We start from the raw sequence: 23696 nt of genomic DNA, 5'->3' as shown, positions 1-23696 counted from the left end.
CCCCTCAAATATTTTTTTGGGGGGGGGCAAAGCCCCTAGGGGTTGGCTCCTATGCTACAATTCTATGATCTGGAGGGCACCACACTGGCTACCTCTGCTCTAGCACTGCAGCAACCAAGCCGTACAGTAATCTGAAATAAATACAGCGAAGTCACTGGGACTGGTCTACAGCCAATTGCGTGGTTTTCTTAACTTAAGCCCTGCTTAAATGGAAATACCCAATAATCCAGGTAAGGTTTCCTGTTAGGTTAAGTTTATCCTGAATTAGTACATTGTAAAACAGAGAAGCACATGTGTACATCCTAGATAACCTGTACCATTTAGGAAGGCAACTCTGCATGCAGCTAGTTGGAGAAGGGCTGCCACTCAGGGGCTCCTGCTGTGAAAAGCTCCCCTCCCCCTTGGTCTCCAAGAACTCCCAGAGCAATGTGAAGAGCTGAACGGAAGCCGGAGGTGCACAGAGACAGTTTTGAGGCTGCTTGGGAAACATCCATGAGAGAAGGAGGCTTAGAGAGGTGTGGAAGGCGAGGACCTTCAGTCCTGGCAACTGCTCCATAGGGGCAAGGCCTGTTGGGAAGTGCTGCTGAGGCCACTAGGCTGAGTGCGTGTTCGTTTCCTTGAATAGTTAAAAAACTATCTGAAAACAGAGATCTGCTTCCTTTATTGCTGACCTGTATCTGACTCCGGCCCTGGCAACGTGGTAGTGGGCGCAGCACTTCCTGTCTCTGCTGCTACCTTCTGACAACAAAGGGGAAAATGTACCTCTCCTTCTGTCACTGCACTGTGACCACCAGCAGTTTTGAAACTGCATCATTGCCCAGTTCTGCTCTCTTCGAAATGGGAGTCTGGTGACAAGGTGTTTTTGGAAGACAAACCTGTACCATAAGGAGCAGCACATGGGGGCTGGGGGGATATGGGAAATTTCTGGTGCAGCTCTACTCCTATGGGGTTGGATAGGGCCCCTAGGTCACTTGAGGGTCATGCACAAAACCAAGTTACATCAGTATAGTTTTCAACCGTTTTATTGCCTTTAAGGTTTTTTTTTTTGTAAAATATAAATACAAAGGCAGAAGAATTTACTTACAAAGTTAAAACACGGATCTCAAACATAAACACACAATTCAGAAAAGATTTAGCTTCTGTACAGTTTTAACCTCAACATATGTTAGTTTTCAATATTTTACAAGATACAGAAAAAATAGTTCAAAGTCTTCTTTTAAATAAAGAGCATCAAATGTTTAAACATACATATATATATATAAACAATCCAGTTTGCCTTGTGAAAACTAAATTTCACATCTTTTAAATTAAGATATAAAAGTTCACACAACTAGCTGATGCACATGGATATGTTTTAAATTTATATTACAGTCCATTGAATTATATTCAATAAGGTTTACCTGGCCAAAGCAGGTAACTTTGTAAACAAAAATGAAAATTTTATGAAGTGCCTTACCCAATACAGTCTCCCAAGACAACTGTATGACTTTGATCACACTGCCTGTCACAGGCCTCTCCTGTGAAACCAAAGCTTTGTGTGAAGCAAAACCACTTCCTTTATTTAAAAAATAAAGTCCCAAGTAAAAACAAATTTATACCAAAATTTGTGTGCATTTAAAGGAATATTATATAACAATTTGTAAAAACTGAATGACATCTCTAAAAAAAAGAAAAAGAAATCTTCCAAAAGTCCACCCACCTGGAATTTATTTATATATTTATAATATGTATATAAAGGAAAGGTATCTTATTTAACAGTGTCCTTTATTTACAGAAACGGTGGCATTAACACATATACATAAAGACATAACTTTACAGAGAACTGTACATTAAAGCGGCCTGGAAGTTCACCAGTGATCCATATCCTCATCTGGATGCAACCACTCCAGTGAAGCTCCCAGCAAAGTCCGTAGCTCACTTGTATATTCCACCAAGTCCAGCATTTCCTTGCCTTCCGGATTGAAAGCTTCTAGATCCTTTTGGCAAGAGAACAGCTGACTCAAAGATACCTGTTTGAAAAATTCCGCCTCCATGATGCTGACAACTTCCACACTTGGGAAATTGCAACGAAATATCCGGGGCGACATTTTCAGCCTCTTTGCTGCGTCAGAAAGCAGCAACCAATTCCGTGGTCTATAGAACAAATTAAAGAAAGAAGTTCAAATTACCAGTAAGATGGCACAAAGGTTTCACTCATTTCAATTATGTCAGTAATAACTGTGTAACTGGCCACATTCCGTTTTTGTGTGGTATTGATGAGAAGAGCCCTACGTCACGTGAACAGAACTCTTAAGTAGCCAGTTGACATGAATGGGAACATTTAGTAACAGTTTGAAATACAGGACTGGATTTTGTTCTGCATGTAGATCTAAATCAGCACACAATCCATGCAGATACAGACACACAAAATCATTGAGAGAGATGCACAAACAATTTCAATGCAATGTGGGTGGATTTTACCCGTTCAGAAGCTGAACATAAATAAAGCATGCAAGCCAAAGCCCGTTTCTACCAAAACCAATGACAAAAGAATCACAAAGCCCATTTGGAGAGGCTACATCAAAATCACAAGACTTCACAACTACCTCAAATATTTATACCATCTCCATTTCCTTACCCCTGAGAGAGAGACACTTGGATGTTATAGCATGGCAACAGAGGTACATCTGAAAATTCAAACTCAAAGATGTCACTAAGAGCGTCTTCATCCTCATCACTTGAGCCAGGTGGATTAGATAGGATGTCAAAACCTGTTTCCCCCTTTGGCTCTATTTAAAAGAAAAAGGAAAGAAAGAAAGAAATGAGAACCAGTGTGAAACATACAGTAAAATATGCATCTTGCTTGGCTTTCCACCTGCACCTCCTATATGCCCACCCACACAAAAAAACCCATGCATAATACAAAAAAGGAATGTTTCCTCACCGCACACAGAGCTGCCATAGAAGTCCCAGGACAAGCCAGGGTCATCGACACTTCGACCTTGCAGGTCAGTTAAGTACTCTAGGGGCAGCAATAACAACAACAACAAATTTAGTCAAAACAAAATGTCGGCAAGTTTTGCAGACAGCCTTGTCATAGAGTGTCACAATATGCATACTCCAAGAAGTTTTGCTTTTGCAAAGCTCTTGAATACAGTGTAATCTGTTTTATTGATCAGACCACTTCAGATGCCCAAATGAGACACTATCTCTCATCTTACTTCCTTTCTAAAACCCTTGTCCTGTTTCCACCTACTTATCTCTACTGTCCTTTTCCATTCCTGTCCTCGGCATTCTCGGTTGGCACACTCCTGAAACAGACTCTGAACATAGAGGCTACAATGACCCTAGATTAATCTTGCTATAGATTACATGTGCTCCGTATGAACTCGCCCAACCTCGGAGACACTTTCCCAGACATCCCTACATTATTCTGAGGTTAGAGGAGTAGCTACCAGAGTGGGCACCTTTTCAGTGGCTGTGCCCAAACTTTGTAAGTCCCTCCCCAGTACATGTGCTTAACATCTTCCTTATTATCTTTTAGATACCAGGCAATATCAAGTCATGTTCCTTCAGGCTTTTGAACACCATCTTATTTGACCTTTCAGAGTATCAATTCCTTCTGCTTGTACCTTGTTTTATTGCTCTAAGCCTGCTTTTCTTTGATTTTATACTGCTTGTTATTTATTTATTTATTATTGCTGGTTTTGATTAGGTTTTATTATTTTGTTTTGTTTTAATTCTTAACTGCCTCAAAAGTCGCATTAACCCTTGGAAGTAACATTTTGAAATAGGCAGGATTTTATTTTATTTTTTTAAAAAAGGAAAGGAAACAAAGCCTATTACAGTGAGCTGGGCTGCTCTGTAGAAAATGGTTCAAATACTCCCAGCTGCATGAAGCTTTGACAGGCAGGAAGCAAAAGAAGCATATGGAGCATAGTAAATCTCTGCCTTCTTGCTGTAAACTCCCCTGAATTTTGCATTTCATCCCACCAGAGCCCCAAAGGATCGTAATTTTACCCTCACCACTTTTGCCAGATGGGTGGGAAAGACCCTGACCTACCAGCAAGACCAAGCTGTTGATACTGCATCTTTTAATGCAGCTAACAGCACAATCCTGGGTCTTGCTCTCTAATAAATGTATTGATGGTTGCAGCCTAAATCCTAATGGCATGTTATTATATAACATAGTGGTTATGTTTTCATAACAGTGCTTCTGAAGTCCTAAAAAACCTGCATTTCTGTTCTAAACTAGCCAATTAACAGACTAAATTTTACAGACTGGGTTTGTATTGCTGTTCTCTAAAATGAGTCACCGACTTCGGTAGAATTTTTTTTTATTTACCTGTTGCATTTATTAGTTGCATTTTTCACAAAAAAATGACCCAAAGAGACTTACATTGCAAATCAAACATTAAAACAAAGCAGAAATAAAAACCTAAAGAGCACACCATGTATGTGGCAGATTAACTCAATCCGTCGAATCCCCGCAACGGGGTGAGCTCCCGTTGTTTGGTCTCAGCTCCTGCCAACCTAGCAGTTCGAAAGCACCTCAAAGTGCAAGTAGATAAATAGGTAGCGCTCTGGCGGGAAGGTAAACAGCGTTTCCGTGCGCTGCTCTGGTTTGCCAGAAGCTGCTTAGTCATGCTGGCCACATGACCCGGAAGCTGTCTGCGGACAAACGCCGGCTCCCTCGGCCTATAGAGCGAGATGAACACTGCAACCCCAGAGTCATCCGCGACTGGACCTAACAATCAGGGGTACCTTTACCTTTACCTAACTCAATCCACTAAGAAGATTGGGGGGGGGGGGAAGAGATATACCTAATACCCTCCACATTAAGAGGCAAAAGCTTGAGCGAATAGAAATGTTTTTGCCTAGCCTCTAAAAATGGATATTGACAGCATCAGAAACTAATTGGTAGCCATTGCAGTCATACCAGAATTGGTTTTATAGGCTTCAACTGTCCTGCCCTGGTCAGCAGTCTTACCAATTACTTCCATAAACAAAGAAACAAAGTAATAATGTTGCACACCTGTTAGAAACGTTTCCATTAGTTCACTGTGTGTCATTTTCACAATCGTTCGACCAGAGTACGTTGCAAGCGTTGGATCAGCACCATACGAAAGTAGTAATCGGACAATTTCCAGGTGATCATTTTCCACAGCATCATGGACAGGCCTGGGGGCAAGGAGGGGAAAGGACATATTTGTTTCAAATTCACATACTGTACCGAGACATGTTTTGTTTCCATTTGAAGCAAAAACAGCATTATCTTTATCATAAGGTATGGTGGGTGACCAGCTGAGCTATTTGAGAACATAATGTGCCAACTCTAAATGCACAATAATTCCAAGATTTTTACACACACACTTTTATTTAGGGCTCGGGTCTTAAGCTTCAAATGCACAGAAAACAGGAAGTTATGAGCTATATACAATTTGCTATAAGCAGAGCAGCACAGGTTTTGAAAGCCACCAACTAAGGAGACAATAAAATTCCTGCTTTCGCTGTTTGCCTAGGATAGCCTAGGAGACTGTGAGGAAATTGGCAGGCAGCTGGGGGGCTGCATTTGTTTGGGAATGGCAAATTGTTCAGGGCTGCTGTGCACTGAATATACAACTGTCTTCCACACGTTTGCTGTATAGGAGGCAAATGCAGCAGCACGGGGAGCTAAGCAGACAACCTTAATGGCCTGACAAAGAATCTACACCAGTGCAATGAAGCAGCAACACACGTATTTTGCACAAACTCCCCCAGAAGTACATATGGGCATGATGCCATTCAGAGACAGAGAGATGCCTGCAACCATTTAGATTGGTGACCAGCAAAATAGGGCCGAGGATAGCAAAAACTGGATGCCCCTATGAACTGGGGGAACCCTTTAGAAATTCTAGAAAGGGCAAAATTTATCCAGCAAATCTGCAACTCTGATCTAGTGAGTGCTTGCTCCCAGTTTTAAACGAGAGAGCAGATTTTTTTTTCTGGTACAGAAATCAGGAGTACCTCGAGACCACAAGGCATGCACACCTGCTCAGGCTTAAGAGAGGGGGAGATACTGAAAGACCCTGCTGTGCTCATGTCAATTCCTCTGGGGGAAGACTTGGCCTGAGTTCCCATTACGGCTGCAGAACACAGAGTCGGTTCTACTGCAGTCGCTCCCCGGCTCCCTGCCTATAGAGATCACATCACTCTCAACAGCAGCTGCCTTTCCTAGGCAGTAGCTTCATTCATCCTCCCACCAGCCTCACGACCTGCAAGAACTGCTTCCTATCTCAGCTGTTGCAGGCAGCTAGCACAGGAAGCAGCTGCTCTTCAGGCCTCATAACCCAATCTCTCTTAACAAACACACACACCCAGTGGCTAACCAAGTTGTCTGGGTTTCCTGACCCCATTGACAGGCTCCATCTTAGTGTACGAGAGCCAGAGGACAGGAAAGATGCTATGAAAAACTGAAGGGGGAGCAAACTTAGAAGTAATGGAAAGAGACAACAGGAGCAGGGGAGCAAGGGAGAGATTATACTAGTAAACATTTTATATATCCAGCAAGTAATAAATAAAGCCACCCTAAAATATAAGACAATTAATATTGGACCACATAGCTAGGTAAACTCATTTTAAGTTTCTTAATGGTTGAGATTACTTGCACAACACCATCTTTTGGTTCATTTAATCTACAGCAGCTACCAAGCACCAAAGAAGCACAGTGATCTGCGCTAAGGGAAAGGCACTCTGCATATGCTCAGATGCCATACCATTAATTACAACTTCCCATGCCCCTGGCATCCAAAACAAGTTTCTCAAGCTAAGCCCTTCCCATAAAGCCCTTCACACACCACTAGTTTAATTGCCCTGGACAAGATATTTCACATGACATGAGTGACCTCTTGATTTGGTTATGGTTTTTTAATATCTCAATGCAAGGTTCCCCTGAAGAACATCAGGTTAGGTGTAACCTAGTGGCAATGTCCCACCCCACTCCTCTCATAAAAATTAGCTGTTACAGGATGTCGGCTCATGAGCCAGCAGACCTACAGTGAGAAAAGAACATGAAGGCATTTTGCAATGTTCCTCTCTTAAAGGAAAATGGGCTAAATCTATCTGCCATCATGATACCTGTGCAGAGATATTAACATGGAAGGTAAGGGCACTTAATGCAACAGGATCTGCCTTCATGGCTTCTGCCTTCATGAAGGCCCTTCTATGATGCCCAATTTTTAAGGTGAGACCTGCCCCCTAGAAGCTGCTTGAAAACTTATCATTAAAAGAATCACATTCATCTTCCTAACCCTTAACACACACAGTTTCCAATCACAAGATGAAAATGGCAAGAGGGAGGCTGTAGAGGGAAGAGATCCCTGACTCTTAAGATTTTTCCCCCCAAAATTGCTGCTGTGTTTTTGCTTTGGGTAGATTTTGTTTTATATGGCACTGTATTGTCATTTTGTATTGTATTGTATTATATAACTAGTTTTTCCAGGTTCGTTGTTTGTTATATATACATACTGTATTTGTTATTTTGTAAACTGCTTAGAAACTGATTTACTATATGCAGTATACAAATATATGAATTGATAACAATAATAAATTAGGCTTTCTAGGTTATTAGGTTATTTCACTGAGGAAATGAGAAAGGGGTGAAGGACAAGCCAGAGGGTCAAATGCAGCTGAACCTGCTTCCCTCCAGATGTGTTTGGCAGTTGCAGCTGCAAGAGGGAGGGACAAGGAAGCAGGGGAGCTCAGTGTGGGTGCAGATGCTCCTGATGCTGCAACCCACATCACACACACAAACATACACACACGCCTTGCCGCTCCTCCTCTCAGTAACTGGCAAAAAGTGCAGCGTTTGGAAGCAACACAGCCCTGTCCTGCCAGCCACAAATGTGTTTTGGACTACAACTCCTGGCTGGGGCGAATGAGTTTTAATTCAAAACATCTGGAGGGCACCAGGTTGGGGGAAATGAAAGGCATAAGTAGTCTGGCATGATAAGTCGTGGCTTTTCAGCATGTGTAGCCACATCAATGAGAATCTGAGTGAGATGATAGCTCATTCCAAGCACATGCATTTGCTCCTGTGAAGCGAATTAGGAATTTCATAAAAACAAATGCATCTCGACAGCAAATTTTAAAACTGCACGGAAGGGGAGTGGATTGTGAAAGCAGGGAATGAGAAGCTGGGGGGTCCTTCAACTTCCCAGTCCGATAAGTGCATGAAAGGTTCAAGATTACAGATAAATAGAAAGACATCCGATGAGAACTCTCAAAACTCTCAAGGACACTTACAGAGGACAGATCAACTTGCACGTCAGATGGAACAGGGTGGAAAACCCTACTTTCTCCCGGCTCCTATATGTGGATGATTTTGGGATGCAATCCTACACACACTGTCCAACACACCAACCATTTTGGGGCTTATCCAGACAACAAGGCATGTCTTACTAGGAGTGTGGGAGGGTGTTTCTGCTTCAGCATATCCTTGGGGCAGTGAAAAATTGTTGCAAGGAGCCTGAATTTATTTCCTGTTTCTTTAAAATTCAGAACAGTCAAGGACCTGATAGATTCTGATTGTATTTTATATACATAATCTCTGTTGAACGAGTGAATCTGATTGCATTTTATATACATAATCTCTGTTGAATGAGTGAATTTGTACTATCTAAAAACAATCGAAGTGCAACAAAAGCCATACTTGGAAGACCTAGTCTCTAAAGAAAGAAGACAGCCTTGATCTGCTCCTTCACAGACATTCCCCCTTGAAATGATATTAGCTTTTTACTAGGGTAGGGCCTCTTTGGCAAATCTTGAGAGAGAGAGAAGTGTTTGATCGGCCTGCTGGGCCCAAGACAAAGAGGACTTAATAGGTCAAGGTAAACTGACTACTAGGCTGTTTGAAGGCTAATACTGATGCCTTTCTGTGCAAGACATCACTGCTATACACTTAAGTCACAAATATGAGGAGTGGTGCCAGCCTGGAGATGATAGTATGCTTGCTAGGTTCATTCTCAGGCGATGGCAGCTCCCAGAATACTATAGTTCTAGGAGAGTAGCTGTTGTGGGGATGGCATGTGAATCATGGAAGACAAACTCTCGCCACTGAAAACAGCGCATGGACACAGGATTTCTATACCGCAGCTGGTGGATGTACAAAACCTTGCAATGTGGTTTGCACCAAGTGGTCCCATTGCATGGATTCTACAGAGTTGTGCTGAGATCTCAAAGTACCCTCTCTCCCTGTTTAAAATTCTGTGGTTGCTGGGATAGCCAATCCAAAAATGCCCACACATCATTTGCATCTCCTTTCCTTATCAACATCAAATTACAGAGTTTGCACAACCTCGTTCTGTGCAATGCTAGCACTCTGCAGATGCCATATTCACTTTGCCATAGGATGGCTCATGCATTGGTCTTCCATAGCAAAGCAGTGATTTGTGGTAAAACAACAACAACAGTAACGCACAGTAACAGAGTACCACTGCATGCTGCTTGGGGGCTCTGAATCTGCACCTGCTACCTTGACAAGAGCACCGTTAAACCCAGACATACATGTGGCACTTCCTCCCTGCTGTCGCCTGTGTCGCTTTCATGATGGAATGGGGAGTCATGGAAGTCACATTCAAATACATGGGAGAGGAAAATGTAGAGGCAGAACATTGCGGATTTGACTCTCCGGTCGAGCAGGAAAGGGAGACCAATGCATCTGCCAAGCTTCACTTCATAGCACATCATGCGGCAGCAAAGGATGGAAATGGAAGGCCCATGCAAGGAGGGTGGTGGGTGTGTACTTAATCCAGCAGTTGATGCCACTACATCGTGGGAGGGCAGGTAGAGGGCACCCTAGCACAAAGCAATGAGAGATTCTAGTGCTTAGTAGGTGAAAGGGTATGCCAACCTTTAGCCATGTAAGAAATGCTCAGGAAGCTGGTGTTAAGAAAACAGTGGTAATGTAAAACGTAGAAGCATAAGAACCTGCTGCCTTACCAAGAGTCAGGCCATTGGGCCTATCTGGTTCTGTATGGTCTATGTCAGGGGTAGGCAACCTAAGGCCCGTGGGCTGGATGCAGCCCAATCGCCTTCTCAACCCAGCCCACAGACAGTCCAGGAATCAGCATGTTTTTACATGAGCAGAATGTGTGCTTTTATTTAAAATGCATCTCTGGGTTATTTGTGGGGCATAGGAATTCGTTCATTTCCCCCCCCCCAAAAAAAATATAGTCCGGCCCACCACATGGTCTGAGGGACGGTGGACCGGCCCATGGTGGACCGGCCTGGTCTATGTGATGACTGGCAGAAGCTCTCTGGGGTTTGAGACAGGAGGACATTCCCAGTCCTACCTGGGGATTGAACCTGAGACTTTCTGCATGCACAACAGGTGCTGTCTACCGCTGAATTATGGTCCTGCAGCATGGCACATTATAGAAAAGAAAATAAAAAATAAAAAAATTCCTTCCAGTAGCACCTTGGAGACCAACTAGGTTTGTTCTTGGTATGAGCTTTCATGTGCATGCACACTTCTTCAGATACACTGAAACAGAAGTCACCAGACCCTTATATATAGTGAGGGAGTGGGGAGGGGTATTACTCAGAAGGGTGGTGGGAATGGGTGATAGGCTGATAGGTGTGGAAAACCTGTTAACGACTGCAATTGGTCTTACAGGAAAAGAAGTGGCTCCCAAATACAAGCACCTTCTTTTTATGGTGCTAAGGAGGTCTGAGTGGGTTGACCCACTCAATAAAAAAACCCCACAGGGGGGGGGGCTACCCAGCCTCAGAGATTCTTATTTAATTAGATGGGGAGAAGGGACAAACACTCAGAATGTTTCTATAGACCTGATAAGGTGATAATGACAGAGTGCTCAAGAGTAATAGGCCGCCTTAACCAAGACTAAATCTTTTGTGTGTGTTTTCTAGAAATCTTTTGACTATTGCAAGTTGATAGGCAAAGACCAATAACTTAACAGCTCTTGGTTCACAGACATGCTAATTTAATGTCCTCAGGCTATCAGGTTTGGTGGTAAGTGAAAAACATTCAAATGGAAGAACTCCAAAAAGGGCTCTCCATCTTGTATCTTAGTACAGTAATTTAAAAACAACAATTATCAACATTGTGCACAGAAATGTTTAGTGAATCAAAAAGAAAAAGAGGAAGGACTTAATAATTAGAAAAAGATATCACCATTAGAGGGCAAGGGTAGAAGGATAAAAGGTTGAGGTGATTTGCCTGCATATCATTAAGAATGAATAAAATTAAGCAATGTTGTACACTAAATTATAAGGTGTACAAATTACTTGTACTTTTGACCAGTTTGATATTTAAATATATATTTAGAAGTATAAATAAGATATAAACAGGACTAAAAGGTATTATCTTTCAACTATTCAGTAAAAGTGCAAGAGATCCTATTCCTATAACAATTATAGCCACAAACGGTTTCCTAATGGAAAAAGAGTTAGGCACATAACAAAGAGAATTAACACAGAAAATTAAAGCATAGGGTGAGGGAAGGAATATATAAGAAATTCTTAGCAGAATGTTATTGTCCAGTATAGTTTCTCAAATATCAGAACAAGAATTGTGAGTGGCTAGCCACCTGGACCTCCCACAAAACCAGGCTATATTGATTCCAGCGGGATTTAAATATTGACAGATATGCAGCCTAAATTTGCAAAAGGAGGACACAGCATTTTTTGAGGAACCAAATTTTATGTGGTAGAATGCAATTAGCAAGTTCCGGAAGTTTGAGAGACTCAAAGCCTCAACTGCTGGAGAAAAGCGACATTTCTTTTAAACATAATTTCAAAGCCATTGGTGACATCAATCCAGCTGTGTATTAATGCGGGACAAAAGCAGTGGCCGTTTACTCTTAGTAACTGAAGTGTTGCTAACCTAGTTCCATCCTGAGCGCTGCAGTTCACATCGGCTCCATATTCTAGGAGATGTCGCACAATGCTCAGCCAGCCTCTGGCACAGGCCTCATGCAGGGCACAATAACCAGCATTGTCACGATGATTTACATCACAGACTTTGTTTTCCAAACAATACAGAACCACTTCCTGGAAAAGAGAAGCAAGAGAAAACAGACCATGTTGTTTGTTGCTGTGGAGACACGCATACCTTTACTTTAACATGCTGGGAATACCCTTCTCATTGGGCTATTAAGGAGTAACAAAAGGAAGAAGGGAAGAAACCACACAGCTCTTCTCTTCCTTGAATAAGTCAAAACTTAGAAAAACAAAACAAGCCACTAGCCCCCAAAGATTCGGAGAACCCAAACAGCTCAGCATCTCAACCCTCCATAAGTCTGAGGAGCAGAATGAATATGCAAATAACATACTTAAGATTCTGATGTAAGGTGTTCACATACAACAAGTAACTTTCCAAACTAACAGAAGGATGCCTTGGCGATGCCAACATTTTACAGCTGCCATTGTAACCCTGAATATTTCCTCTATGGCAGAATGGAACATTGTTAGCCACTGAAAGTATAATCATAAGCCTTCCTCTTCTTTCAGTTCCTGAAGAAAACAGGTCAGCTTCTGCTTTTGTTCGACTAAACCTCTTTTATATTAACTACTGAAATCTTAATTCCTTCCAAATAATGTTAGAACCGATCTATAACTTATCGTTGCCTCAACTGCTCCCTGGGGTCACAGGTTTCACCCCAGCGCCACAATGTGTACAAACACCATGAAGACATGGAGCCATCATGTTGTGAGTTTCCCTGCCTCGGCTCCATGTCAATGGCAGCCACTGGCGTGGACAAAGAAACACAGCATCATGATGCTGGACTACACAGGGTGTGGTCTGTGCACACTGCAGTGCAAGATGGAAATTTGCCATGAGGAAACAGCCTGCCACAGGTAACTTAAGGTAAGGAGTAGACTAGTCTAACTGCTGTGGCCTTTGTCCACATTTTTATCACTGATTTGAGATGCCTTTATGGAAACAAGAACCACCAAGATAATTGATTGGGAGTGTGTGCATGTGTCTCGCATACACACTCCTTACATTTCATAGGATTGTAGAGTTGGGAGGGATCCCAAGGGTCCTCTAGCCCAACCCCAGGATTTATATATTTCCTTTCTTGCACCATGGAACCCAAGGTAGTGCTTTGGCAGTAGTGATAACACAATCAAGCTCACAGGCAAATTTCCCAAGCTCTTAACAGTCACAGAAACATTTCATTAGTTCTTTTATTTCATAAAACGTGTATACCGCATGATGATTGTAAGGGGGGGGGGGGAACCAAAGCAGTTTTGCAAAAATGAAACTATGATCCTTCAGTCAACTGGAACAAAGGCCTGGGGTAGCAGATCCTGTTCTATTTGCCCTCAGTAGGCGACAAAGTATGGGACGCAGGTGGCGCTGTGGTCTAAACCACAGAGCCTAGGACTTGCCGATCAAAAGGTTGGCGGTTCAAATCCCCGTGACAGGGTGAGCTCCTGTTGTTTGGTCCCAGCTCCTGCCAACCTAGCAGTTCGAAAGCACATCAAGTGCAAGTAGATAAATAGGTACCGCTCTGGCGGGAAGGTAAACGGCATTTCCATGTGCTGCTCTGGTTCGCCAGAAGCAGCTTAGTCATGCTGGCCACATGACCCGGAAGCTGTACGCCGGCTTCCTTGGCCAGTAAAGCAAGATGAGTGCCGTAACCCCAGAGTCGTCTGTGACTGGACCTAATGGTCAGGGGTCCCTTTACCTTTAGGTGACAAAGTGCTGTGAAAGGAACACGATACAAATGCTGTCAATTTAGCAGGACCCTTCACAAGTTCAGTTAACCATTTTGTTCTCAAGTAAAGGCAGAGAGAAGAAAAGAGAATAAAGAGCATTGTGCCGCCTATTTTATTACAGCTTAAGCTTTCGCGGACTAGAGTCCACTTTGTGAAATGCAGGAAGCCTATTTCCCCAGCACCGCAGACTTATCCTTGCAGTTCCAAATCTGCCGGAAAGCCCACAGTAATCTGCACTCTTCACATACCTGACCTGAGGAGTTGGTAGCTAGGATACAGCATGAAGCTGTTCGTTTAGCAGGCCTTTGCTAACCAGGTTAAAGTGGATCGCAGGAAACTAATGAACTGGCTGTCCAAGCTAAAGAAAGAAGTCCAATCATATGACTTTTAGGATTAAGTGCTTCATCCACATACTATGAACAAGGTCTGTCTTGTCAAAAAGGGGAAGACTTAAAAGGCTCTCGCAGATAGTGTTCCCTGCCCAGCCCAGCCCCAAATGCCGGCCATGATGGAATCTGTCAGTCTGATACCCAGGCTTTTTTTCTGCTGGTCCAAACAGCAGACTGGGACTAACAGCATCAACATGAACAACATAATTCAATTTTTTTTTTAAATCTGGGAAAAGTTGCTTCATACATTTCCTTCCATTTCTGGCTTGCAGAAACAGTACCAAATCATCTGTGAGTGGGCAGTTTGTTAGTACAAACAACTGCCACTTGTTTAATTTTAAACTGAACTAAAAAGAGGGGGGGGGGTTAAACATATGAAACTGCCTTGTAATGAACCAGGCCATTGGTCCAACTAGCTTGCATCATCTACTCTGGCTGGCAGAGACTCTGCAACAGAGCTAGGCTCGCACAACTAGCTCTTTCTCAGCCTTGCAACCCCAAATCCATTGCCTGGAAATCCCAGGGTCTGACAGTGTTGTGGGATCAATGGAGCTCATGCATGCAAGCATTTCACAGCGGCCACACAATGTCATTGGCATCTAATTGCTCAGACTTATTTTTCTCCATTTAAGCTGGATTTATCCCTTCTGCGGAAAATTCATTAAGGTTGCAAATGAACCATCTGCAGTGTCTAAATGATCCATTTGAGATTGCAAGACCTTATCTAGATGCACCCTGGGCCTCTTTCTGTGCCCAATCTATGCATTGTGCCACTGAGCTGTGGACCATCCAGAGTTTTGGCTTTCAAACAAAAAACATTAGCACAGAAAACTCGGGACTAATTGTTCAATGTTAAATCAACAGGCAATAAGCATTTGCCTATATTAAAGTGACACGTACATCAGAAATGGTCAGGGCTAGTTGTCGTTCCCCCAACCCTACCCCATAAAGCCCCAGCACATGCCTTTGCTTAACTCCCATTCACTAAATTTGCATGAAGGTCCCTGAAGGATGGCACCCATTCTGCATACACTCAGCCTCTTGCCACAGAACTAGAGAAGGTCCCAGTGGATTTCATCCAGTGTCATTAACCACGAGATGTAACAATGTAGAGTTTTATGGTTAATTAATTAAATGCCTCATTAACTCTTTAAACATGATTTATTCAATTCATAGAAATCTCAGCCTTCTCTGTCGAATTCCACAACATGTGGCTGATAGCACATGACTAGTTTGGATCTGAAATTGGGAATCCTGGAAAAAAACACATCGCAGAAGCTTGTGTAGAACAATTAAGATTGATGAATATAGACATGGGTGTAGCCAGGATTTATTTTAGAGGGGCAGGCTTTATGTTTGGTGGGGGGCAGGCAGAACAGAATTTTCTGTGGTGCAACTGGTTGACTAGTTAAGTATTTCTATTTATTTACTTGGTTTAGGGGGGCAGTTGCCCCCTTGGCTATGCCCATTAATTCCCCATTGTGATGCTCACAGGCACCATGATGCCCACTTGGTGACCACCATAGCCCCATGACCCTCCTAATTTTTTCTATTTAAAAAAAAAGTCTTCTTCATTACTATTGGTGATGCCAGATTGACTGGAAAGCCACACTACCCTGGGCTCTTTTACCTCCCTTTCCACTAGGAAAGCCTCTGGGTCCCAAATGGTGGCACTTTGTCAGCATTTTTTTGTTTATTGGTATGCGTTTCACCTGATTTTTGTGTCTGTATGTTGGGGTTACCTGCTTTTTGGCGGGGGCTCTGCGTGTTTGTGTGTGTGTGTGGTACGGACTCATTGTTAAAACAGTGTTTACGGAAGACAATCTTACTCAGCTATGAGTGATCGCCAAAGAAAGTGGGGGACGGACGGACGGACTGATTTTTCTTTTGCTTGGATGCAAATTGCCTTGCCTGGTTTTGTCAGTTTCTAACGTTTTCCAAATGTGCCCCGAGCCCAAAAAGGTTGGAAACCCCAGATATAGAGTTTAAAACTGCATTCACCATGACACCTACTGGCCAGTTCTAGCCCATATGCCATTTTCATGCAACCGTGTGTTGCTATTTATACAATGAATAGTTATTTATAAAGTCAGTTTCTACCAACCAAAGCACAGAATTATTTCCAGTGCTTCCGTGACAGCTAGAAAGTGATGCATTCTAGCCTAGTAGAAACGGGAATCTATTTAATGCGTGTGTGAGAGGGGTGTGTGCATGTCTCATCTGCTGCTTTGGTACGTGTGGCAGGCTGCCTCTCTAGATCCATGTTCCATGAGTATGGATCCACAGAGCATTCTGTGCATCATTCTCCATCCAAGCCAGCAAAGGAAAGCACTGAAAGAATAATGCGCCTAAAGTCTCTTTACAACACAACAGCCAGCCCTGTCATGGTGATTTACATCACAGACCTTGTTTTCCAAACAATGCAGAACCACTTCCTGGAGAAAGGCAGGAAGGGTGGGGAAAAGAAACTGTTTGTTGCTATGGAGATATCTTTAACACCAGAGGTTATCACTTAAAGAAAACAGGAGGGAGGGGCACAATTCATCTGGGAAGTGTTTCCTTTTAAAATTGGGGAGGGGGAAGAGAAGAGGAATGTTCCTGGGGGAGTCCTTCTGTAAAGCAGTCAGATAAGAAGGGCATTTGGAAATGCAAAGCCTATGAGCAAATATCCCTCGCAGCCAAAGTATCATGGCAGCCAACAGACTTTCCTAGGCTGAGGCCTGCAATGCATTCTACCAGCAAAACCCCTTTCCTCTGGGGAAACCATGAAGGAAACCTCGGATTTCCTGTCTACAACCCTATCCACAATACACATACACCCCTCACCACTGCTCACAAATCCACTGGCTTTTCTAGCATGTTCCTGTACAATAACAAAGGGAATATGTTGAGAGCACACACTTGGGTGAGAAATTTTGTTTTTTTAAATAAAAAAAACACCTAGAAAGCTCATACAAAAACCACCACAAAAAACAAGTTATTTTAACATCCCTCAAGATAATATATTCCCTGTCAAGTTATATTTAAGAGATGAAGAAAAGAAGTTTGTCAGCAAATCTCAAAACTTTGTTGTACTGTGGGCTTGAGACGCTATTCTGGCTGGTTTATGGACTACAGCATTTTATCTGATTATGCCTGTCACATCGGAGAGGTCATTTGAAAGGTTGCCAGCTGCACGCCAGTGCAGGGCCAATCTAGTCCTGACAACAGTTGTGCATGTTGTAAACATTTAAACTGCCCAAATCACAGAGAGAGAAAAGAGTGTGCGTGCCAGACTTTAAAGCAATGTGCAGGTGTCGAGTACAGACTTTCCACCACCTATGGCTTATTTGCCATTAATTTCTGCCTACACATCTGAAAGGTGATGGGGGGGAGTCTTAATTTATTACTCCAAAGAAATGAATAAAACATAGCTAGCATCAAACTAGATCTGATGACTGAGTAGTGGCAGAGAGACTGGGTAGATATGGCCTCTCAGAAACTTGGGCTCCAGGTCTATTTCTCCATTATTTTTCAATTGATACATCTAACATTCTAGGCAACATCTTTCCACTCAGTGCTGAAACCTGCAATTCTTTTCCTGCTCCTTTCACACACCTCCAGCCCTTAATGAATGGCACTGCTGCTATAATCAAATTCACAATCCTCCCTGCCAGCTGCATCTCTTTCCAAAAAAACAAACTGCACACACCAGGATAGCATAGCACTGGACAACATTTGAGGGTTGTCGTGCACTACACAAAATCCCTCCAAAATGGGTGCAACAACACTGAGTTGTTGCACTTGCACAGCTGGTGTAGCTTATTGCTCTCTCAGCTACAGCCACAGTCCTGCAACATGAGTAAACTAACCTAGAGGTAACCAGAGTGTAGCCAACACTAGCTAGGTGGGCCCTGTCCAGATAGGTGTGCAGCTGGGCCACCAGCCAAAGCTGATTGGAGGCACTCTGTGCCACCTACTTGAGCCTCAAGCAACTGTAATGGATCCAGAACTACTTGCAGTTCATGCCTGCTCCTTCTTAGGTTGTATAACCCCATCCAGAGTGGGGCACATTCCACTCATCTGGTCAAGTGAACCACCCACTAACAGTCATGTCTGGATTGAGCTTCAGTTTATTGGCTCTCATCCAGCCCATGGCCGAGGCAAGACATTGATCCAACACATCCAAGGCCACATTTGCACACATAAGGGAAAAATAGAGCTGTGTGTCATCAGCATACTCCAAAACTTCGAATGACCTCACCCAGCAGTTTCATGAACATGTTAAACAGTATGGGGGAATAAAACTAAACCCTTTAGAACCCTAAGCTGGACACTCTACAGGGCCAAACAATACTCCCCAAGTGCCACCCTCTGAAAACAACCATCCGTCAGATTGGTAGTGGTGCCACCCAACCCCAGCTCAGACAGTCATTCCAGAAGCATAGAATGACCAATGGTGTCAAAAGCCCTTGAGAAATCAATTAGCGTCAACAGGAACACACTCTTCCATCGCTCTCCTAACAGAGAACATTATACAGGGTCACCCAAAGCAAGCCTACATCCCAACTGAAATGGAACTAGAAGACTGGTTTCACCCAGGAGACCAGAGATCCGGCCTGCAACCCTACAACAACCTTGCCCAAGAAGGAAACATTAGTGACTGACCAATTTCTATTTAGATTTTCTGAATCCATAGTGTGTTTCTTAAAGAGTGGTCTTAACACTATCTCCTTTTGACAGGTGGGGGGCCCACCCCCTCTTGCAAGGAGGCTTTAATCACTGAGCTAGTCAACCATCCTTTCCCTGCTGTTTTAAAAAACCACGAGGGTCAAGGGAGAAGAGCATAAGCGGTTGCCCAAACCAAGTCAAGCACCTTGTCCATGTCCATAAGTCTTGCTAGCTGAAACTCATCCAACACAACAAGAATAGAAAGTGCTCCATGATGTGGTGGAGAATGAAATTGTCTGATTGTGACTTTATTCACTGGACTTTTCCCATATACAAGATGCCACATTGTCCTACCACACAAGAAGCTAAATGCACCATATATCACCACTACCCGTATTTCAGTTTGTCACATTGCTATCTAGCCCCTCAACACAGGCTTCAAAATACTGAACTGATTTTGAGTCCAATTCTCCTCTCTTTTCCATCAAGGAAAGGGGATACAGCAAGTTGACTGCTTCTTGATTAAGGATCAGAACAGGTAAAGTTCTGATTGACTTGTGCTTGACTAAGCTCTATAACCACCATTGGAAGCAAGTAACTCCCACCATCCCTGGGGTTTATGGGAGATGGGAGTCCAGCAACATTTGGAGGGCCATCGGCTCCCCAGTCCACACCCCTGCTTTTGAAGATCTCACATTTTATTGCTACAGGTAGAAGTAAACAAAACCTTTCAATAAAACAAAATTAACAAAAGGATTCGCCAGGACCCATCCCCCGCCCTCTCTTTATATATAGCATTTTAAGGATGACAGCATTCTTACAAGCAATGTCTAAAAATGTAGAAAGGAAAATAAACCCAAAGACATAGGCACCTATCGAGCTGCTTTGCTAATAAGTCTGATCTCCAAACTATTTGTATATATCAGGGATGTCCAACCTGTAGATCGTGATCTACTGGTAGATCACTGGGGTGCTCCAGGTAGATCGCGGGACGATAGGAAGTGATCACTGAGAAACAGCTTTGGCCTCCCCCCCCCAAAAAAAGCTAAACAACCCTTGGCAAATCTCCCCCCATTTAGTTGACACCTTTGGTAGATCACTGCCAGTTTTTTTTATACTGGGAGTAGATCACAGTCTCTTGGGAGTTGGACATGCCTGGTATATATGACTATTTTCACCTACCAGCTCTAAATGCCATTTTGTTTTTCAAATATGGGAATGCATCACAAAATATATATTCATAACATTATAATGCGAAGTTCAAAAGCAGTCCTGAAATGAAGCATGCCCACTCTCACACTGCCAAAGCTGTGCCAGTAATTAACCTTCCTGAAATGTAGCATATACGTTAACTTTGGCTGTGTATCAGGGTATCTATCCCCACCCCCCACTAACTTACTCACGATCCCCACCCTGCAAAGCACATCAAGAACTGACTTCTTATTGAAAATGACATGCGCCTATTCAGGCTCAAGGTTATTAACTTACAGGGGTTTATATTGTTTCTTTCCTAGCCCTGCTCACGAAATATACTAATTGCACGCTTGAATAAAGAAACAGAACAGAGAGCCTAGAGATATTTCGACATGTTGAGAAGGAACACAAAGAGAGACTCCAACCACGTGCACAGTTAGAATTATGTGCGACACCAAGCATCTTCCACATTGTAATTCAGAGTAGTGAACTTCAGAAACAATGCTTGCCTCGTATCCCAGTCGGGCTGCCCTTTGCAGAAGAGTTTCTCCAGCGTTCTTATTGACAATAAGCCTTCGGGCTTCTGGCGGCATGGGACGACTTGGGGGAGTCTCCTGAGGGGCACTTGCAATCTGCAGCTGTGAGGGCTGAAGAGACAGGCAATAATGAGGGACTCTGCTGCTGCAGGCGACTGTACAATGCCTGCTCATGTGATTTGACTGGCGAAGAGTCACAGTCTGAAGGAGCCTCTGGTCGCTTCCAGATTCTCCTCATTAACTATGACCTGTCAAAATCATTACTGGATTCCACACCCCACCCATCCATCCTTAATAATTCATTGAAAATCCATTTTCCTTTCTCTCTTTTTAAAAAAAAGTGTAGTAGTGTCGCCTTCTAGATTTTATACCATCTAAAAGTTTAAGATCAAAATCCTGAAAGAATCGGAGGAGCCCTCAAAGATTTGTCCTGGAGTAAAGTGGACTGAGTGCTGCAGAACAATACAACATGTTTTAAAGTAAACAGAATGGGCTCGGAAGTGCCACTACGTAAGACGACAAGCTAAGCATTCAAATTGGCTGATATTAGCCAAACCTGAAATATTAGTGGGACAACTGGGTTGGAATAAAGATACCTTCTCCTCAGCACTTTCAAGATCAGTGACATCATCTCCTGTCAGGGATGACCTCCTTCTCCTCTCCTGCAGTGCCAAATGTTTTGTTTTACACTGACGTTTCCCTGGTGGCTTCTCACAGTCGCCATGTTTCTGCAGCAGGGATGCAGCTTGGAAATCTTCTTCCTCGTCTGTGCACAGCACATCTGTCTTCCAGTTTTCTTTAATTTTCTGCTGTTTGGCAGCCAACCTTGAAACTGGAGTACAGCTTGGCTGGGCTTGCCTTTTGCTGTTTATATTGGTAGACGAAAGGGTCTTCATATGCGGAGATGCTGGGAATGGAGGGATACCTAAATGGGGAGGAAAGGCATTGTACATTGCATAGTGTGTTCAAAGGAAAGAGAACACGAACACACAGACACACACACACAAAACACATGACACATTATTTTAAAACTTTTACATTCGCATTAAGCAATTCCACATTTGGACTATAAGCAATAAAAAGTAATTGTAACGGGCAGGTACATCTGCTAAACAAAGTTTGCTGTTCCGAGATCTAAGCACAGTAAACAACCACACAGTCTAGCACTGCACCATCTAAGCATAGTGGCAAAGTAGATATGAATCAGGCCTCCTTCTCAGCGTACTTGTTTATATGGATGCAGGTGAGAGAAGTGGTTTCCTTACCTGTAACGGCATGCTAGAAAAGTGGGAATATACTGCTCTTTCAGGTATAGAACTGCTGAAACCTTTCCACCTCAGGAAACCCATTTTTGCTTTTTGTAGAGAGGAGTGGAAAATAAAATTCAAAGGACACAGAAACGGTTTCCAAAATCAGAAACGCTGGTTGAGTGCCCAATTCCCATTTCTGCCTTTGAAAAAGTCTCCCTTTGTGTACCAGAAATGAGGAAAGCATTGGGTCTGTTTCTTGCAGCATTCTGAAAAGGGATTCATAGATCCAAACAGCTATTTCTCAGTGTTGTATGGCTGTTAACCATTAAGCAGCTGTCTCTCCTGTTTGCTGCATTGCAAGGACCTAACTTTCAAGGGTTGCCTTTTGCAAGGATGTCGTGTACTCAATCCAATCAGAAACAGGATATATTGACCCTAAGTGACCTTTTCAGCTTCTCTAAAATACCAACAATGCATTTCTCAGAGTTTCAATGTTCATTCCACTTTTGTAACATTCTACTAACCATGCCTGAAGAGATAAAATAATTCCCTAAGACATGAAGGAAATGTAAAGAAAGCAAAGAGGTTCGTGATGAGTTTGTTTGCATGACAATTTTCAGGTAAAAGGAATCAGAACTAAACTTCTACAGAACCCAAAAGGGACCAACAGAACAACTGAAATGAATAAAAATGAATGACTAGCTGTGGTTTTAGAGTAAGAACAGTATCTGAATTCACAGTGCATGAGATCAAGGTTTCTTAAATTCTGTTTCTGTAAGATCAAGCAATGTATGAATGGAATAGAAACAAAGGGCCTGACTCATGAGTCTGATCTGCCTATCTAATGAAGGACATTCAACAATTCAGATCCCTGCTCTCAATAACAGAAAATTCTCCTATATAAAACCAAAAAACCAAAACTCTGCCCATCATGGTCTGAAATGGTAGAGGCCAAACTATGTGTTACATTAAATGCATGATTTGATTTAATATGTTTCAGGTTTTGCTTTGGTTTTAAAACACAGCAGCTACAATCTGGAGTACAGCACACAGGAAGGGCATTGACCCTTTCCCTTTCCCCCTGCACCACAATCCTGATTAAAATCCCTCCCTCCTCCAGCTGCTATTTGCTCTTACAGGGAACCTGCTGTTGGTACCTATAGCAGCTCAGAGGAGCGATATTAGTCAGAACAGCAGTGCAGGGAGAAAGGGTTAAACAAGAATTTAACATAACATATAATTTGACCCTCAGAAGCTCTTTCCCAAAGACCTGCTCCCAGTTGGAGATGAAATCTTATATTTCAATGTTATAGTAGGTTTCTATAGATTTTGATTGTGTAGGACAGCTACGGTGCTTCTTGTTATATTTAAATTGTCATTTTATTTTCTGTGAACTGGTTTTCAGTACAATCTATGTGTAGAAGATGCAGTATATACAAAACTGATGATGACTAATTAGGAAAGAGAAGAAAGAAGTGGAAAAGCAGGCTAGGTAGAAGAACTCAGCTAGTCTGCATTTAACCACAAAGCGGAAAAGATTTGGGAACAGGCACCTGTGCACCTCTCCTGTCATAAAGAGAATGGAACACAAGGAGGCCTCTTCCTTCCCTCCAGCTTTCCAGAGCAGGGAAAAATTAACTCAGAAGTTCAAACCTAATGGAGCAGTGAATTCCCACAAGTGGTTAAAAGACGCAGTACTCTTCATACTAACTTCCTTCATCTACACTCAACCTTAATCTATACTCATTCATACGTGTCAAAAATTGTTATGAAGTCAAAATCATTCCTGACTGGTAAATATGAAAGGGGGGGAACTGTTATGAAGTCAAAAACTGTTAAGAGTGTCAAAAAGCAAAAAGTACCTACAGACAAAAATATTTTAGGTTTCTAATATTCTTCCCCAACCCCAACCCCAATTTGAAGCGGGGAGGGAATCACACGACACAGACAGCACACACATCTAGGATGTGGCA

The 23696-nt window shown here is 42.8% G+C and overlaps 1 protein-coding gene across 9 annotated transcripts in view; it reads right to left on the bottom strand.

Annotated features, from left to right (window-relative positions):
• Window positions 1-1006: 1006 nt before the first annotated feature.
• BCOR (BCL6 corepressor) overlaps window positions 1007-23696 on the bottom strand; it is a 96834-nt gene continuing 74144 nt past the window's right edge. For 8 of the 9 annotated variants that reach the window (XM_033147170.1, XM_033147172.1, XM_033147166.1 and 5 more), the window contains 7 exons: window positions 21070-21398; window positions 20447-20584; window positions 11864-12030; window positions 5015-5160; window positions 2924-3001; window positions 2618-2768; window positions 1007-2133 (listed from right to left, as the gene is read on the bottom strand). In XM_033147170.1, the coding sequence (XP_033003061.1) occupies window positions 1848-2133; window positions 2618-2768; window positions 2924-3001; window positions 5015-5160; window positions 11864-12030; window positions 20447-20584; window positions 21070-21398 (1295 nt within the window). In that variant the 3' untranslated portion in view covers window positions 1007-1847. Of the gene's footprint in view, window positions 2134-2613; window positions 2769-2923; window positions 3002-5014; window positions 5161-11863; window positions 12031-20446; window positions 20585-21069; window positions 21399-23696 lie in introns of those variants that run through there. The other variant, XM_033147174.1, reaches the window with a different exon arrangement.

Source organism: Lacerta agilis, chromosome 4 (assembly GCF_009819535.1).
Source record: "Lacerta agilis isolate rLacAgi1 chromosome 4, rLacAgi1.pri, whole genome shotgun sequence".
Classification (NCBI taxonomy): Eukaryota; Metazoa; Chordata; class Lepidosauria; order Squamata; family Lacertidae; genus Lacerta; species Lacerta agilis.
Note: the sequence above shows the minus strand (reverse complement) of the source record. Positions and strands in the feature narration are given on the sequence as shown.